General features: G+C 46.2%; 3 protein-coding genes across 5 annotated transcripts in view; 1 reads left to right on the forward strand and 2 right to left on the reverse strand.

The window, feature by feature from the left end:
* The window catches only part of LOC134294681 (loricrin-like), a 676,447-nt gene that overhangs the window by 198,151 nt on the left and 459,404 nt on the right, over nucleotides 1-18,892 (forward strand). The gene's annotated exons all lie outside the window — the stretch shown is intronic.
* The window catches only part of LOC134294684 (oocyte zinc finger protein XlCOF6-like), a 196,020-nt gene that overhangs the window by 110,126 nt on the left and 67,002 nt on the right, over nucleotides 1-18,892 (reverse strand). Inside the window, exon 2 of one of the 2 annotated variants that reach the window (XM_062966276.1) lies at nucleotides 694-3,735. The exons of the other annotated variant lie outside the window; for it this stretch is intronic. Coding sequence (XP_062822346.1) covers nucleotides 2,578-3,558 — 981 coding nt within the window. The 5' untranslated portion in view covers nucleotides 3,559-3,735 and the 3' untranslated portion in view covers nucleotides 694-2,577. Of the gene's footprint in view, nucleotides 1-693; nucleotides 3,736-18,892 lie in introns of those variants that run through there. 2 annotated transcript variants of the gene reach the window in all.
* The window catches only part of LOC134294654 (zinc finger protein 658B-like), a 334,996-nt gene that overhangs the window by 16,534 nt on the left and 299,570 nt on the right, over nucleotides 1-18,892 (reverse strand). The gene's annotated exons all lie outside the window — the stretch shown is intronic.

The following is an 18,892-nucleotide window of genomic DNA, read 5'->3' on the forward strand; positions in this document are numbered from 1 at the left end:
GTTGTTGTGTCACAAACCACTGTCTGAATTGTGTCATGTTTTCAACTCCAGACTTAATAATTCGAGTTTCCAAATTTTATCTTATATTTTTTAAAAGTTATTAACTTAAAATCTGTATGAACCAAATCTTCCAACCCTCCCGTTTGTGTGAACCTGTTTGCATGTCCAGCCAGGTCTCCGTAATACAAGCCAGGTCTGCATGTTCCTCCAGGATTAGATCCTGGATGAATGATGTTTTCCCGTTTACAGACCTGGCATTAAACAGCACCACTTTTAATCTGGAGGGACCGCCATCCTGGTTACCCAGATTAGCTATGTCAGGAGACCGTTTTAAAGCTACTAATGTTCTCCCACAAACCCTAGGCCGAATTAAATTAGGTCTCCCTTTCCCGTATCTCCCCCTCCCTGACACCACCTCTATAGGGGCCGCCCACCCACCCGAGCACCTCCCTCCCCTCTCATACTGTCCTCTCCCCCCTCTTCCCGTGGTCTAAGCGCTGTTCCTTGATGTATTACTTTCCCATTGGCACTTAGTATCCTTTCCCATCCATTCCCACCCCCCACCCTATAATCCTCGTAGTCCTCCAGCCTCCCCCACCCCCCACCGCTAATACAGAGTGCAAATGCAATTGTAAAGTGCAGAGAGTGCGGGGGCAACATGGATGAGAAGATTTGATATAACTAAGGTGCAGATAGGCTATAGTTGTTATATTTGATGGGTTGATTCAAGTATAATTCATAAAGTGCCAGAGACAAGGTTTTAGCAGCATGTAGCAGTTCATTGAGGTAGTAATAGTCACGTTGTTAATCAATCATCAATGAGGTAGACTCACAGATTCAATATGAACTTAAAATTGTTACTATGGTTTTTAGTTAAAAACACACAAAGCGGGGGTCAGAGGGAAGGCTTTCACAGTCTCTGTAGTTGAAATTCGTGGCCAGATAGAGATTGTCACCTCTGCGTCTTCTGAGGCCTCTGTTCTCCTTTGGCCTCCGCGTGGTAACCCAGTTCTACAGCCACCTCCCGGTCTGGCGAGGGGCCTAATACAGTTCAAGTGGGTCCGGTGCTGACTCAGCGTAATTTAGCAGGGGCCAGGCAGGTCCCAGCAGGCCCCAACAGGCCCAGTGCGGTCCCAACAGGCCCCAACAGGCCTAGTGCACTCTGCGGAGGCCAGGCAGGGCCAGCAGCCGCCTCACACCCAGCAACCCGCAGCAGTCGATCCGGCGGAGAAGCACGGCGGCCCACAAAAGCTCCTCCGAAATCAACAAGCCACCGGTAGTCTAATGGGGAAATGCGGTGGGCCCAGAGGAGACCCCCTGAGGCCAGTCAATCGCCTCCCAGTTCAACAATGGCCCAGCAGAGGTCCCCACAAGCCCACCAGAGCCTCTCCAAGGTGCTCCGTGGCTGACAGACCTTACCGCCAGTGTAAACAAACAAACAGGCCCAGCCAGGTCCCACAGTCCGCCGCTGCTGACGACCCCCCCCCCCCCGCCTCTCCCCAACACAGAGGAGCAGCGGTCGTAACAATCCCGGGGGCAGGAGGAGACACCCTGTAGCAAAATGGGAGCTCAGTGGGCTGCCCCCTCGATCCCTCCGCGTCCGGGTCTTCAGTCGCTGCTGAAAACCCCCGCCTCTCTCCAACACAGAGAGGCAGCGGTCGCAGCAGTCCCGGGCGTGGGAAGAGGCACTCAGCAACAAGCCCGGTTCCAACAATCAACTCCAACCCCCCAGACTCTCCGACCTCCTCCAGGACTCGTAGAACGGCAGGTAGGGCGGATTTTGAATTTAGAGTCTTCAGTAATGGTTCTCTTGATGACTTGGGACCATATACTCTCTTAGATCTTTATTTTCTATGAGCTCCGAGGACTCTGGTCATATATCAACATTCCAGGGTTTCTAGGCCGCGTTTGAAATGGCGGCACCACGCTCAACCCAATTCGTTCTTCCTTCTACTTCTCCTCCTTCTCTACCTAGTTGCTACTACTGATGTCTTTGTCAGGTCCTCTCTGTGCCCTGAGATGTCTTATAAGTAGCTATGCAACTAAGGTAAGTTAGAGAATTGGGGAGCAGATTGAAAGTCCAAGTTTGAGGAATCTCACCACGGAGCTCAACAGGAACCCTCCACCTCCTCGGCGCCATCTTTGCCCATGTTGTTGTTGTCAGTTTGTTCGTTGTGGCTAATTTGCAGGTCTTCATAAGCCATTGTTTTTGCTTTGGAATAAAACATTCCTTCCATCCCTGTGTACAATCAATTCTTACTTTAGTATCTCGCCGTAACTACCCATACTTTTATTCTAATTGATCATCCAACATTCTCAACATATAAAACTCTAGTTTCATTTAACCTTGTTTCCTTCCAGAATGGAACGTATTTTAGTTCAATCTTTCTACAATACACCACATGCGATGAAATGTCCCAACTTTGAGCTTGCATTTCCAAAATTTGCAAGAGTTGCTTTTGTACATGTTAGAATGACACTCTGGTGTCAATTAACACCATTCTTTCCAGGGTGAATTCTATGATGTCTATGTATAACCTTATTCCATGAAAAGCTCTGTGCACACACCATGGATTTCTACGGTTTCTCCCCAGTGTGAGTCCTTTGATGTCTACGTAAGCCTGAACTATGAGCGAAGCTCTGTCCACACTCCAGGCAGTTATAGGGTTTCTCCCCAGTGTGAGTCCTTTGATGTGAATGTAAAGTTCCACTCTGAGCAAAGCTTTGTCTACACTCCGGGCATTTATAAGGTTTCTCCCCACTGTGAGTCCTTTGATGTGAATGTAAAGTTCCACTCTGAGCAAAGCTCTGTCCACACTCCAGGCATGTATAGGGTTTCTCCCCAGTGTGAGTCCTTTGATGTCTACGTAGGCCTGAACTCTGAGTGAAGCTCTGTCCACACTCCAGGCATGTATAGAGTTTCTCTCCAGTGTGAGTCCTTTGATGTCTACGTAGGCCTGAACTATGAGTGACGCTCTGTCCACACTCCAAGCATTTATATTGTTTCTCCCCAGTGTGAGTCCTTTGATGTGAACATAGGCCTGAACTCTGAGTGAAACTCTGTCCACACTCCAAACATTCAAAGGGTTTCTCCCCAGTGTGAGTCCTTTGATGTGAACGTAGGCTTGAACTCTGAGTGAAACTCTGTCCACACTCCAGACATTCAAAGGGTTTCTCCCCAGTGTGAGTCCTTTGATGTGAACGTAGGCCTGAACTCTGAGTGAAACTCTGTCCACACTCCAGACATTCAAAGGGTTTCTCCCCAGTGTGAGTCCTTTGATGTGAACGTAGGCCTGAACTCTGAGTGAAACTCTGTCCACACTCCAGACATTCAAAGGGTTTCTCCCCAGTGTGAGTCCTTTGATGTGAACGTAGGCCTGAACTCTGAGTGAAACTCTGTCCACACTCCAGGCATTCAAAGGGTTTCTCCCCAGTGTGAGTCCTTTCATGCCGTAGCAGATAGCTCCTCCAGCTGAAGCTCTTTCCACACTCAAGACATGTAAAGGGTTTCTCCTCCATGTTGACAGTTATGTATATGATTGACTGCGTTACAGACATGTGAGTGTTACCTTTTTCTTTTTAATCAAAATTGAGTTCCACAAGATTGGCACCTAGAGAGGATTTCTTCTTCCCACAGGATTTCTTTCATTATTGCCCTTTGATTTCCAAATTCCTCAATCTCCAATAGATATTTTCTTTTTATGCCTGTGGTGACTTCATAGGATCTTCATTTCCCTGATCAAGAAAGAAGAAGCAAAAGGTTAAACATGACGCTGCAAACTTCCTTTATTTCCAAGATGATCCTCTTTTCCATTCATGGCTCATGTTGAAAATGGAAACACCAAGAAATGAAGATATAAAGGGTCTCAAGGACACACGGAAACAAGGCAAAGGTTATCACAGATTGATGGACAATAAGGGATGGATTCAGAAGGAGAGAAGAAAAGAAAGGAGGGAGGATGAAAGTGAGTGATTGATGGAAGGAAAGAGGGATGGATGGAAGAAAAAGGGACTTTCGTACAATAGTAAAGAGCCACATTGATTTTTTTGGCTTGACCTAAACACGGCTAAAGAAACAAAAGGCAGACAGTCAGACAGGCCAGAGACGGGGCGTCATTCACTCTGAATAAAGGGTTTCCATGAATTACCAGAATAAGTTAAATATTAAGAGGCACAATGATCCCTTTATTGATGATTTCATGAATGTCTAGATTCCCTTTCAGGCCACAAGGGATCCCAGGTCCGTCTCCTGTGCATCCCAAATTGGACCTCTGCTGCCACCACATTTCCTACATCTCTCAAAGGAACCCCAAATTCCCAAGGAAGGTGCCTTCCTGCCTGGCAAATTCAACACCCCATTTAGGCATGCTGAGATGCTCACAGAACTGGTCTCGCCTGGACTAAGTCCCCGTTGGGCTGTTCACTCCCTTGGTTGAGCCGCAGGACGGCATGCAAATTCACAGGCACAGAGCAGTCGGGAAACCCTCCTTCCTGCCCAGCCCTTTCCACCCCTGTCCATTTCCACCTCTATTTCCTGCCCTCTGTTGTGGGGAAAGGCTTTTCAGCAGGTGAAGGCTGGGTTCTGGTCTTTGGCTGGGTTCTGCGGTCTTTGGATACAGGTGAACTACAACTCCCAAAATCAAGGCCCATTCCCACAAACCCTTGTAGTATGTTCAGTTGGTCATGAGGCTTCTCTGTGCAAAGTGTGGTCCTAGTCCATTGTCAGTGGGGGTCACTTTTTCTTTTTTCCCCCAAACTTGTCCAATATGTTCTATTAGTTATGGGGGCTCTGGGTGCCAAGTGTGGTCCTGGTCCATCACTGGTGGGGTTTGACTGCAAGTGAACTATAAATCCCAGTACCTACTACTCCCAAATGCCTGGGCCAATTCCCCTCAAAACCCACCAAATGTGGGCACATCAGGTATGCATGGCAAGTTAGGTCCAGGCCTATCATAGCGTTCATAGCGTTCTAGGTGTAGGTGAACTACAACTCCTTTAAATTCCCCAGTAGGGGTCACAGCAGTGCTCTGACTTGATGCAGGGTGAACTACAACTTCCACCATGTGCAGTCAATCCCCAAACTCCTCCAATAAGTTTAGTTCCTTCTCAGTTCTGCTGTGTTTGTTATGCAGACAGATTTGAAAGGGAAGGGGAGTAGGCGGGGTCATGCATATTTCACAGCAATGGAGAACCCTGGGATGCCTGCCTGTGGTGGAAGAAAAAGCAAAATCTAGGATTAAATTGTCCCCAAATGAAAGCATTCCTTGGGCAGTGGGGTGTAGTGTTTGGGAAGGACATTGGCAGGGGTTGGGCTGCATGTTCATTGAGCTCGCTGTAACCGCAATGTCAGTGAAAAAGAGTGACTTGCTGGCTTCTCAGCACTGGGAACTGTAGCCTGTCTGTGGAGGCAAGAGGCTGTCTGTGTGAGCGGACACCCGTGCCACATACACACATACGGGTTTTCACTTTTATTATGGACTAGCTTGGGGGCCCAGCGGTGCCCAGGTTCTTTGAGAAAGGCATTGTTTTCCTGTGTTCCAAGTTTAGTCTAGGTCCAGGGTCAGCGGGGTTCAGTGGGTGCAGGTGAACTACAACTCCCATATGGAAGTCCATCATCCATTGTCCACCCCACTCCAAACAGCGCCAGGATGTATAGTAGGTCATGGGGACTGTATGTGTCACGCCTGTTAGAGTGAGTAGGCCGAAGCCTGTTGGTGGTAGTTTTTTGCCTCAGTGAGGGAGGTAAAAAAAGTACCATCAGCCTAGGGGAAAAAAACTCAGGGGGTGGGTAAGGTGGGGGGGAGTAAACGTTTTCATAAAGAGACCCAAAACCATCCTTAAAAGGAAAGATTAAAAATATAGTCATTATTGAAGTGCTCATTCATTGGAGGTGAACTATAAATCTCACTACCTACTACTCCCCAACTTCCAGGCACACCAGTAGTCAAATCTGGGCATATCGGGTCTGCATGGCAAGTTTGGCCCAGACTCATCATTGTTTGGGTTCATAGCATTCTGGGTGTAGGTGAAGTACAACTCCTCTAAATCCCCCAGTAGAAGTCACAGTGCTCTGACTTGATGTGGGGTGAACTACAAATTCCACCATGTGCAGTTAATCCCCAAACTCCTCCAGTAAGTTTAGCTGCAGCTCAGTCCTTCTCTGTTGGTTATGCAGAGAGATTTGAAAGGGAAGGGCAGTGGGCGGGGCCATGCAAATTCCACAGGAGAACCCTGGGATGCCTGCCTGTGGTGGAAGAAAAAGTAAAATCTAGGATGAAATGGTCCCCAAATGAAAGCATTCCTTGGGTGGTGGGCCGTAGTGTTTGGGAAGGACATTGGTAGGGGCTGGGCCACATGTTCATGGCGTTCGCTGTAACCGTAATGTCAGTGCAAAGAGGTGACTTGCTGGATTCTCAGGCCTGGGAAGTATAGCCTGTTTGTGGAGGCCAGAGGCTGTCTGTGTGAGCGGACAACCGTGCCACATACACACATACAGGTTTTCGCTTTTATTATGGATTTAGATTTAGATAGATAGATTTAGATTAGATTAGATTTAGATTAATTAGATAGATTAGATTTAGATAGATTTAGATTAGATTTAGATAGATTTAGATTAGATTTAGATAGATTTAGATTAGATTTAGATTAGATTTCACTTCACTTTATTTCTTAATTAGTCACTCTCCACCAGAGTGCTCCGAGCGACTTACAATTTAAAATATCATTCAACATAAAAACATTCAACCTAAAAACATTCATCAGTGACTATTTGGCAAATTAGATCTGATTTACTTAAATGCACAACCAAACAGCCAAGTCTTGAGCGCTTTTCCAAAAGGTCGCAACTCCGACATTCCTCTAATATATGGAGGCAATGAGTTCCACAGAATTGGAGCATAGATCGAAAAGGCTCTACGCCTTGTAGCTTCCAGGCGTACCTCCCTAGGGCCCGGTAGATATAGATATATACCGTGTTTCCTCGAAAATAAGACAGTGTCTTATATTAATTTTTGCTCCCAAAGATGCTCTAGGTCTTATTTTCAGGGGATGTCTTGTTTTTCCATGAAGAAGAATTCACATTTATTGTTGAACAAAAAAATGAACATTTATTATATACTGTACAGTAGTTGTCATCACAAATCAGCATAACCAGAGAAACTGTAAATCCTATCAAGAATTTCTTGTTACTACCATTATTTCCATGTACAACTGGTATCAATCCTGCATGCTCTGATGTTTTGTTCGGCAGGCGCTGGGCATGCTTCCAAACAAAAACTTTACTAGGTCTTACTTTCGGGGGAGGCCTTATATTTAGCAATTCAGCAAAATTTCTACTAGGTCTTATTTTTTGGGGATGTCTTATTTTCGGGGAAACAGGGTAGATACAGATGCTACCTTATAATAATCTGGACCAAAAATTTTAAAAATGGCAGATTATATTAAACATGGACTGTAATGGAAATAAAGAGTCAGAATAAATAAAACTAAATGGTATAAACCATAAAAAGGGTTAGGTCTCCCAAATACTAAATTATATGATCATGCCAATCAAATAAGGTTCGTAGTGGAAGGATTAGCGAAGCAAGGAAAACTGGAAGGGCCAGAACAGTGGTTCTCAACCTGGAGTCCCTCCCCAGGTGTGTTTGGCCTACAACTCCCAGAAATCCCAGCCAGTTCAGTTTACCAGCTGTTAGGATTTCTGGGACTGGAAGGCCAAAAACATCTGGGGAGGGACCCCAGGTTGAGAACCACTGGGCTAGAAGAAGAGGATAAGAAATTAGAATGGAAACCAGAGTGTATTTTAATAGAAAATAAAGGAAAGTCTAAAAAGAATTGGTATAATGAACAGAGTAACCCCCTTATATAATCCCACTCCCGCAACCCCACCAGTATTCAAATTTGAGCACTTCGGGTATTGCCAAATGTGGTCCAGTGAATGAAAAGATATCCTGCATATCAGATTGTCAGGATCTGACCGCCAAGCATTCACACTAAGCTGACCTGTTCCCATCCTGCCAGAGCAATTCAAATGGAGATACCCTAAATGATAAGGGCCATCTGGCTGGGAGGATCGATTTGTGGACTGCTGTGGCCTCTGAGCCTGGGAAAGAACTATCGACAGATAGGTGTGAATGTGGAAGGGGGGTCGGGGGGAAGTAGTAGTTTGATATGCTGAGGTCTGAGCGGATCTCTGTCAGTAGTAGCTTCGCTTTCATCTTGGCAAGAAGGATTTCAATAAAGTGTATCCACGGAATACCTGTGTGAGCCTGCTTTGTGTCCTACACCTTCCAAGGACTGACATTACGATTCACAACAGTAGCAAAATGACCGTTACGAAGGAGCAACGAAAATAATGTTATGGTTGGGGGTCACCACAACATGAGGAACTACTGTATTAAGGAGTCACGGCATCAGGAAGGTTGAGAACCACTGGCTGAAAGAGAAGCAGGGTCTGTGGAGCCTCCAGAAATGAAGAGGAGGGGGTTGGAGAGGAGCCACATGCAAACATCGGGAAGGAGGCCCCAAGGAAGAGGGAGGGGGCTTCCTTTCTGCTGCCCTGGAGACGAGGCCTCAGCGGAGCCGTGGGTTCCAAGGAAAGGGAAGGAGATCCCACCCGAACCTCAGGAAGGGCTGCTCAGTGGTGGGAGGTTCCTCCTTTGGAGGTTCTGAAACAGTGGCTGGGTGGCCATCTGTCGGGGCTGCTTTTGTGGTGCTTCTCCTGCCTGCCTGCCTGCCTGGCGGAAAGAAAGGAGGGGGCCGGGCAGGGTGGCCCTTCTGTGGGTTCCTCCCCACTCTGGGATCCTCTGGTTCCCCTTGGGAGGGGCTGGTTGCATGCTGCAAGTTGGGCTCTGTGGATGACCCAGGAAGGAATCCCACTGGAGCATTGCCGCACACCAAGGTATTTGGGAGTCACCCTGGACTCTGACCTATAAGAAGCACTGCTTGGCTATCAAGCAACAAGGGGGCGCTGGAAATAACATCGTATGACAGCTGACTGGCACACCCTGGGGATCACAACCAGGCGTGGTGAAGACATCTGCCCTTGCGTTTGGCTACTCTGTGGCTGAGTACGCATGCCACATGAGGTCATGAGTTCGAGGCCAGCCCGTGGCGGGGTGAGCACCCGTCAATTAAAAATAAAAAATAGCCCCTGCTCGTTGCTGACCTAGCAACCCGAAAGATAGTTGCATCTATCAAGTAGGAGATAAGGTACCACTTATAAAGTGGGGAGGCAAGATTAACTAATTTACGACCTGGAATGAGGAAGTGCCGTCAGTGTGGATGATGAAGCAGCTGCTCCCCCCTGTGGCCAGAATCGAACATCCCCTCAGAAGAAGGTTAACTTGCCTCTGCGTGTGTCTCTCAGTCTCTGTTTGATGTGTTTATGGGCATTGAATGTTTGCCCTATGTGTGTTATAATGTGATCCGCCCTGAGTCCCCTTCGGGGTGAGAAAGAAGGGCGGAATATAAATACTGTAAATAAATAAATGCCCAGCGTGGAACACATCCCACAATGTTAAAACAGCGGATGTGGCCCTTAAGGAGACATGCCACATTATGACAGGGTGTGTACTGCTGGAGAAATTATACTGTTTAGCATTGCACCACCTGACATCCGCCGGGAATTAGCTGCCAGTAATGAAAAGACTAAGGCAGTGACATCTCCGGCCCATCCCCAGTTCAGCTATCAGGCAGCACACCAAGGCCTTAAATCAAGACACAGCTTCCTAAGATCTACAGAGATACTCACAAGAAGACCTCAGCAAGCCAGAGTCCAAAAGTGGCAGGACTGAGACCAGATGAGAGTCTTCCCCCTGGGCACTCAGAAGACAGAGCGGCTCAGAAGACGCTGAACAGACCTGGCACCACGAGATGCAGATATATTTGGAGAGGAGCCCCGTGTGGACATGGGGAAGGAGGCCCCGAGGGAGGGGGAGGGGAGTCCTTCCTGCAGGGAAGGGGTCGGTGGGAGTGGGCCTTGGCTCTGGGGTGGGAGTGAGAGTGACCTCCACCGACAACGGACCGGGACCGGACTTGGCCCAGAGAAGCCCCTTGACCCACTGAAGATCCTGCAGGGAATGGGCCTGGGAATGGGCCTTGGCTCTGGGGTGGGAGTGAGAGTGACCCCCACCGACAACGGACCGGGGCCGGACTTGGCCCAGAGAAGCCCCTTGACCCACTGAAGGCCCTGCAGGGGTCCCTGGGAACGGGCCTTGGTTTTGGGAGTTGCAGTTCACCTGCAGCCAGAAAGGAGGGAACCCGGATGAGGTCGGGTCTGGACCAGGCTTGGCAGACAGGCCCAATATGGTCAGCTGTGCAGGCAGGCCTGGTTTCATAATAATAATAATAATAATAATAATAATAATAATAATAATAATAATAATGAGGCCACCCTGCTGGGATCTGCGCGCATCACCCGAAATTACATCACACAGTCCTAGACCCTTGGGAAGTGTTCGACTTGTGATTTTGTGAAACGAAATCCAGCAGATCTATCTTGTTTGCTGTGTCATAATAAAATAATAATAATAATAATAATAATAATAATAATAATAATAATAATAATAATAATAGATCTCTATTTACATCCCTCTCTCCTCCCTCTCGGGACCCAAAGCGGCTGAGAACGTATTGAAATCCCATAAACAACAGAGCAGATGGACAATGTAAACACAACGGGATAAACAGAGGAAGGGAAACCACTGGAGCAGGCCTGTGGAGACCCGTCTGGGGAGGAGGGCATCCTGGGAGTTGTAGTCCTCCCGCCCTCCCTCCTCCGAGAGCCCCGAAGGCAGCCGGGGACGGGCCAGGCCTCACGGACTCCCTCCCGTGGCCTCCCTTCCCTCACGCCCCGAAGCAGGCCGGGCCCCTCCGCCTCCCCCCCGGGCACCCCAGCGAGCCCCCCTCCCTCCCTCCGTCTCCCCACAGACCTCTCTGTCTCTCTCTCTCTCGGCCTCTCCGTCCTCTTCCTTCCGCCTCACAGACACAGACCAGGCCTCAGGCCAGGCCAGGCGCCGCCATCTTCCCCTTCCTCGTCCTCCTTCCCCGGAGCCCGCCCCCGCCCCTCCCATTGGCTGAGCCCGGGACGCCCCGCCCACCGGAGGACCCCCATTGGCTGCGTCCCGCTCAGCCCTCCTTTGATTGACGGGCGAGAGAGAGAGAGAAAGGAGGCGCAGGAGGGAGGGCGAGGCATCTCTCTCTCTCTCTCTCTCTCTCTCTCTCCGGGGCCAAGGCCAGCCCCCCCCCCGCCAGGATTATTTATTGATGTGTTTATTTATTTAGAGCAGGGGTCCTCAAACTTTTGAAGCAGAGGGCCGGTCCACTATCCTTCAGACTGAGGAGGGGCCGAATTATCATTTGGAAAAAAAATACAAACAAATTCCTATGCATATACTGCACATGTCTTATTTGTAGTGCAACAACAACAACAACAACGAAAGAACAATACAATATTTAAAAATGAAAACCATTGTAACCAGCATAAACCTATCAGGATTTCAATGGAAAGTGTGGACCTGCTACTGGCCAATGAGATAGTCAAGTTAATTAGGATTGTTGTTGTTGTTGTTGTTGTGTGCCTTCAAGTCATTTCAGACTTTGGCCGAGCCTAAGTCTAAAATTAATTATTTATTAACTGCATTTATTTACTACATTTATATCCCACCCTTCTCACCCAGAAGGGGACTCAAAGCAGCTGTATGTACATACAATATATTATATTATTAGCATAGCACAATATTAGCATTATATATTACTATATTGAACTATACCACTATACTATTATATAATATGTAATATATAACATATAATTAATATTATTATATGGTATTATTATTAGTATTATATTGTATAACATAAGATTATTATCAATATTATATGTATATACAATATATTATATTATTAAAACTGATATAAAAATATTATATTATAAAACTGAGGGCGGGGGCCAGGTAAATGACCTTGGAGGGCCGCATCCGGCCCCCGGGCCTTAGTTTGGGGACCCCTGATTTAGAGTATTTATCTCCCGCCTTTCCTTCTCACCCAGAAGGGGACTCGGGGCCGATCCCAATGCGCGCGCACACACACACACAGGGCAAACACGCCCTGCCATGACCAGGCACATGACATTCACACACACACACAGACCATCTCACATTTTTCTGTCTTCCAGCTTCAGGAGGGAGTGCTCCCTTCCGCCCACAGGGGGCGCTGCCGCTTCGCCGCCCACTTGTGACACCGAGTCCTTGGTGGGAGGAATTCCTCATTCCTTCCCTCACGCTGCCGGCAGTCTAAGGAGGGAGTCACCTACTACCAAGACCTGTTTCCTTTGAGGATTGACAGGGTCCCTTTTGTGCAAGACAGTGTGTATGTCCCCTGAAGAGTGTTCCTGTTGAAGTGAATCATGTAGGTGTAAAGTGTTGTCCTCCTCCTCAACATCCCCAGTGCATTCATCAATGACAATCCATTGAGAAAGCCCATTACTCTCCCAAGGATGTTCCTGTTGCTCCTGGTCTATGATTGGGGATGGAGCATTTGCATGATTACATAAGTGTGAATGTGGTGATGCACTGTCCCCGTCAGGGCTATCCCCTGCGCATTGATCCAGGGTGGTCCACTGAGTGGTATCTAAGAAACTGTGGTCCTCCACAAGATGTGTTTCCTGATTGTATGTTAGTGGTGTAAGAATTTTGAATCTGTTGTGTAAATGCAGCTGAGCAGAGGAGTTCTGCGGAGGCTGCCTGGTCCTGTGTCCCCTTCTATGGGTGACCTCCTTCCAAGCCTGAGGGTTGTCTACCTTTGAGTTGATCTCCCCATAAGGTTCCTGATCATGGTCTTGGTGGTGTTGGTGTGATGCAGGCTGCTGATCTACAGCAGCGTGTTGTGCAGTGTCCAAGAAGAGCTCGAGTGCCTGAATGTCCTTAAGGGTCTTAATACGGTGCTCGAGCTGTTGGATCCTCTGCTCCATCAGAGTCATCTGTTTGCATTTGGAGCAGATGTATTTGACTAGTTTTTGTGTGAAAAAGCGGGACATTCCACAGCTGGTGCATGTGATGGGAATGTTTTGCTTTTGTTGCATCTCTTGGTGAGTGTGGTGGCCAAGTGGGATCTTTGTACAGTTAAGTAATATGCACACACTTTATGTGCAGACTGCCACAAACCACCTCTTTGTGTATTTGTTGCTTTGTTTTCTGTATGTACTGCAAAGGATAGTTAGTAAAGGTGTCTTTTTCAACACAACAGTCACACAACAGACTTTGACCACAGGAGCCAAGCCCACACTCAGTTTCAAATCTTAGCCAAATCCTACCTGAAGCCAGGGAGCAAAAATGTCCTCCTGCTGCCTCTGCTTCTGCGAGAACCAGCTGCCCTTCTGAGATCAGCCTCTGGCAAATAAAGCTTTCCCAAAAACTCAATTAACAGGGGACAATGCCTGCTGTCAATCAACTTAAGTACTGGCTCTCTTTCAACACAACAGTCACACAACAGTGTTGGATAAGTGAGACTCTACCGTACTTCTCTGGGATTCTTCCCTGGTTTGATAATTGTTATTACTTCTGCCTCCCTCTAAGACTCAGGTACTTCACCTCCTCTTATTATATTATTAAAAACTATTGCCAATTCCAGTATTAGTTTCTTCCTTCATTTGTTTGTAAAACTCTGCTGTGTAATTTATTTATTTATTACTAGCTGTGGGTTGCTGTGGCGTTGTCTGGTGGTGTTGGTGAGAAATTTGAGTTAGTGGTGGTATTGAATGTCTGTTGTATGGCTGTCTTTATGTTTAGTATGTACAGCTTCTGCTGGCCCGTTTAGCTTGGATGAGACTTTACTGTATTTGGTTGTTTGTGTAATGTGAAAGTGGTGAGAGTAGAGGGGGTCTTTGTCGCTGTGTAGTATTGTATAGTATGCATACGTTGTCCAAGTTTTGTGAATGGTTAGATTGTGTCTTGGTGCATAGTAGAAAGGGTTGGGGTGGATGGCCCTTAGGGGTGTCTCCAAATTATTGGATGGTATAGTTCTATGATTATTATTATTATTGTTGCTGTTATCATCATGATTATTATCTTTATTATCATCATTATTATTATATAGTGGGTGGATGGCCATCTGTCAGGAGTGTTTGGATTGTGTCCTCCTGTGTGGTAGAAGGAAGTTTTACTGGATGATTCTTAGGGGTCTCTGCAAACCTTAGGATTGTATGATGATGTTGTTATTATTATTATTATTATTATTATTATTATTATTATTATTATTATTATTATTGAGAGGCTGGGTGACCATCTGTTGGGAGTGCTTGGATTGTGTCCTGCTGTCAGGACCCAGGCTGCAGAGCACCAATAACCATGCACAGAGGCCAGAATCTATCTAATATCTTTATTAAGGAAATATATAAAGTTAATAAAAACAAGTGTAGAATATAGTTCAGAAGTAGACCTTTCAGGAAAGGTCAAATATAGTCCAGGAAAACAATGTCCAATATGAGATATTAAAGTCCAAAGTTGTAATCCAATAACCGAAACACACACTTTGCCAAGCAAAGTGAGGGGAAATGACAAGGTCCTTTAGTCCATGGAACTTGATGCAAGGCTGGAGAGCAAACTAGATTCTTGGCAAACAAGGCTTGATTCAAGGCAACAAGAAACGAGGAACAAGAACAGGGTCCGTGGCGAAATCCGTGGCGAGGTCCGGGGAACAAGGCAGGGCTGGAACGAGAGCAAGGTCCTGGAAACTGGAGTAGCGTAGTCCACACACAATCTACTCCCGAAGCTGACGAATTGACTCTGCAAGGATTCCTTTGTGGGCAAACACCTATATAGGATCTTGTTTTCCCGCCAAAGAACACTTTCTCTGGGGAACAAGAAACGAAACCTATTCTGTGTCCAGATGCAGGACTCCTTAAACTTTCCCAAGGGAAACAGACTTAATCAGCTAATTGTCTGGCAGCTATCCTGGCGCTCCTGCGAGTCGCCTCCCGAGCGCCTCTATCTCGATTATAATAATCCCGGCGAGAAAATGGGGGAGATTTCTGCTCAAGGCTTGTTTGGCTGACTTCTTGTGGGCAAACATCTTGCAGCTGCAAGGGCTCCAAATCCGGCAGAAATGGTGGGAAACCCAAGTTTTCCTCTTCATCTGTCACAACAGTACTAGGAACGGGACTACATGGCCCATGAGTCATCACACCTGCATGGCAGATCGTGGGAGGTGTTAGCTGGCCCTGATTGTTTAGTGTCTGGCATTCCCGTGTTTTAAGAGTGTTGTTTTTTATTTGGTGTTGTGATTTTAAGCTTGTTAAAATATTAGGAGTCAGATTGTGTTGATTGTCATGGTTCATAGCATATATTTAAAATATTGAGTATTAAAATGGGTTGGATATTGTATAAGGTTGGATAAGGTTGTATAGTGGAGATAAATGATTCGGGTGATGGGCGGGCACTAGGACCCAGGGGAAAGCTTTTCCCCATTGCTTGCCTTTCCTCTTGTCGGCGGCCATTATGCTTTCTCTTTCCCTCCCTCCCGGCATGGCTCCTGATGGTGCGTTGTGGGTTCTGGCCATGTGGAGGTGCGTGACGTGATATGTTGTTGTTTCAACCTTAAGGCGTGGATGATGGGTTGTGTTGTCAAATTTCGAGGTTGGGGGGGGCCTTTACTTTTGTTGTTTTGCTCGGTGCCGCGATTCCATCACCCTTTTATATATATAGATTTATTTATTTCCATCATTTCTATGCCGCCCTTCTCACCCGAAGGGACTCAGGGCAGCTCACAATCTGGCAAAATTCAATGCCGTATATAGTACAAAAAATAAAACATAGGCAATTAAAGCAATTGGTTTAGCATAGTACAATAAATACATTTAAAACAGTACAATAACAACCATCAGCTCTGGGTGATTTTGCTTTTTTAAAGTTTCCTATTACCTCATCGATTTCCTGATATGAAATAACCTTTTGTAAAAAATGTTTGTCCTCTTCTCCCAATTTTTCTCGGACCCAGTCATCGCATTGCAAATTATTTTCACCTTTATATAATTTCTGGTAGAAATCAGCAAATGTATCTGTTACAATCCAGGCAGTGAGAGCACCGAAAACCAACACTGAGGCCAATAATCTTTTAATATCTTTATTAAAGCAAATAACAGTCTGTAAAGATGTGTGAGGGAAGAATCTTTTTGATCCCACCGCTGCCACCAATTTGTACAGATGTGTGACAGGAATGGAATCCTCTTGATCCCACCACACACACAGATACCACCAATTATAAAGATGTCTTATGGATGATGATTTTAATTATTTATTTATTTAATTATCTTCTTCGCTGCCACCAATGGAGGAGATGTCGGCAGATGGCACTGGTTCTTTTTATACCTTCTTTGTTTATTTTACCTCAGATGTTGATATTGCTTAACTTGGTATATAATTGTGACAGAGACTTAGATGGAATTAAATCAAAACAAGTTTATTGCTTGTACAGAGCTTGATGGTTTCTTATAACTTTTTAAAGGCACTTAGCTTAATGGTTACAAACAGATATGAGGTGTTCAAACTTTCAAAATACTTCTTCCTCTCAGCTAAACTAAAACCTGATCCTCCTGGATCTACTGGGATTAACTTTCCCTAAACCACAGCCTCTGTAAATGACCCTAAACAAGTCCCCTAACTTGCTAAGTCTGGCCTAATAGAGGTCTGTCCTTCTGGTTCCCTTCAGTCTTGAAACCAGACTGCTCCCTGTGATTTAAAATCACAGACTGTCTAAAATAAATCCTTTTATTTTAGACCTGACTCAAATTCTTTTGAGTCACCCTGATCCTCCACATGAGAATCAGTCTTCTTCCTGCGACTAAAAATCACAGACTGAAACTGGGTATTAAAACATTCCCCTTTTCCTTTCCAAATGGCGGTTGGCTCCGCCCCCGTTGTCATAGCAGCCGGTTCTTCAATGCTGGTATTAACAGCTCTAATACTCACCATTTTAAATTAACTAAACCTGACTGTTTAAACAAATCAAATAAACATGTCATCATTAAACAAAATAAAATCATACACTTCTTTACACAGTCCAAAAATGAATTGGTGGAGAAGTTGAGCAAGCAAAAGCCCTTTAAGAAAAGATATAAGATAGTCCAGAAATGTCAAGGAATATGTCCAGTATTAGAGTCCAGAGTCCAGGTACCGAAACACACTCAAACCAAAACAGGGTTTGAGTGGGGAGTCAATCCAGCAGGCAAGAAACACAAACAGGGTTCAAACATTCATGAAAGTTCTTAGAAGCAAGGCAGAAACTTGAGAGCGTAGAAACAAAACTTGGCACATGAAACGAGAGAGAAGTAGACTCAATCCCAGTCTACTCGCGAGTAACAGCAACTGCTGACCGCTCGAGCCAAGAGGCTGGGAACTGGAGGCGACGAAGCTTCTTAACGTTGGGTAACGTTGACACCACGGGGAAACTACTGTGAGCAAGGCTTTTATTGAGGTGCAAAGTCTGCCCCCCAAGGGACCTTCCTCTCCTAAGTTCCCAAGGGAAAGGCTTCTAGCAAGAGTCTCCACGCTCAGCCAAGCGGGCACTCCTCCTCAGCGATGGTTTCTGAGATCTTTGCTCGTTTAGATAGCGTCTTCTGTTGAAGGACACGGATTCTGGAGAGCTTAGGACAGGGGTCCCCAAACTTTTTAAACAGGGGACCAGTTCACAATCCTTCGGACCGTTGGAGGGCCAGACTATAGTTGGCCACCGAGCAATAATAATAACAACAACAACAACAACAGCAATAATAATAATAATAGAGGGTTGTAAGAGACCCCTTGGGCCATTGAGTCCAATCCCCTTCTGCCTTTGTGCACCGAAAACACAAGCAAAGCACCCCTGACAGATGGCCACCCAGCCTCAATGTTTAATAATAATAATAATAATAATAATAATAATAATAATAAAAAAGAGGGTTGTAAGAGACCCCTTGGGCCATTGAGTCCAACCCCCTTCTGCCTCTGGCACCAAAAGCACAAGCAAAGCACCCCTGACAGATGGCCACCCAGCCTCAATGTTTAATAATAATAATAATAATAATAATAATAATAATAATAATAATAATAAAGAGGGTTGTAAGAGACCCCTTGGGCCATTGAGTCCAACCCCCTTCTGCCTCTGGCACCAAAAGCAGATGCAAAGCACCCCTGACAGATGGCCACCCAGCCTCAATGTTTAATAATAATAATAATAATAATAATAATAATAATAATAATAATAATAAAGAGGGTTGTAAGAGACCTCTTGGGCCATTGAGTCCAACCCCCTTCTGCTTCTGTGCACCAAAAGCAGATGCAAAGCACCCCTGGGAGATGGCCACCCAATAATAATAATAATAATAATAATAATAATAATAATAATAATGGTTGTAAGAGAAGAAGAGACCCCTTGGGTCATTTAGCCCAACCCCCTTCTGCCCTTGTGCCGTGGGGGCCGGATAAATGGCTTCGATGGGCCGCATCCGGCCCCCGGGCCTTAGTTTGGGGACCCTTGGCTTAGGACATCTGGCAAGGGAGTAGTTTTCCTGCCTCTTCTAACACAACTAGTAGTATCTCTACTCAAAGACTCCATCACAACAGCAGGCATGGGCCAACTTGGGCCCCCCCTCTCCCTCTCTCCAGGCGTTTTGGACTTCAACTCCCACAACTCCCACAAGCCTCAAGACCCTTCCTTTTCCCCTCAGCCACTTAAGCAAGGAAAGGGCCTGAGGCTGTTAGGAACGGCGGGAGGGAGGGCCCAAGTTGGCCCATGCCTGTGTTACACAAAGCAGAGCCCCGAAGGAGCCTTGGATCAGCAATTGAAAGGGGAAATGAAGTGAAAGGGTTCAAAGGGACTTTGAAGGGGCCCCAGCAGAAAGTCAAGAAGAAGAGGAGGAGGA

The sequence above is a fragment of the Anolis carolinensis genome, unplaced genomic scaffold, assembly GCF_035594765.1.
Source record: "Anolis carolinensis isolate JA03-04 unplaced genomic scaffold, rAnoCar3.1.pri scaffold_18, whole genome shotgun sequence".
Lineage (NCBI taxonomy): Eukaryota > Metazoa > Chordata > Lepidosauria > Squamata > Dactyloidae > Anolis > Anolis carolinensis.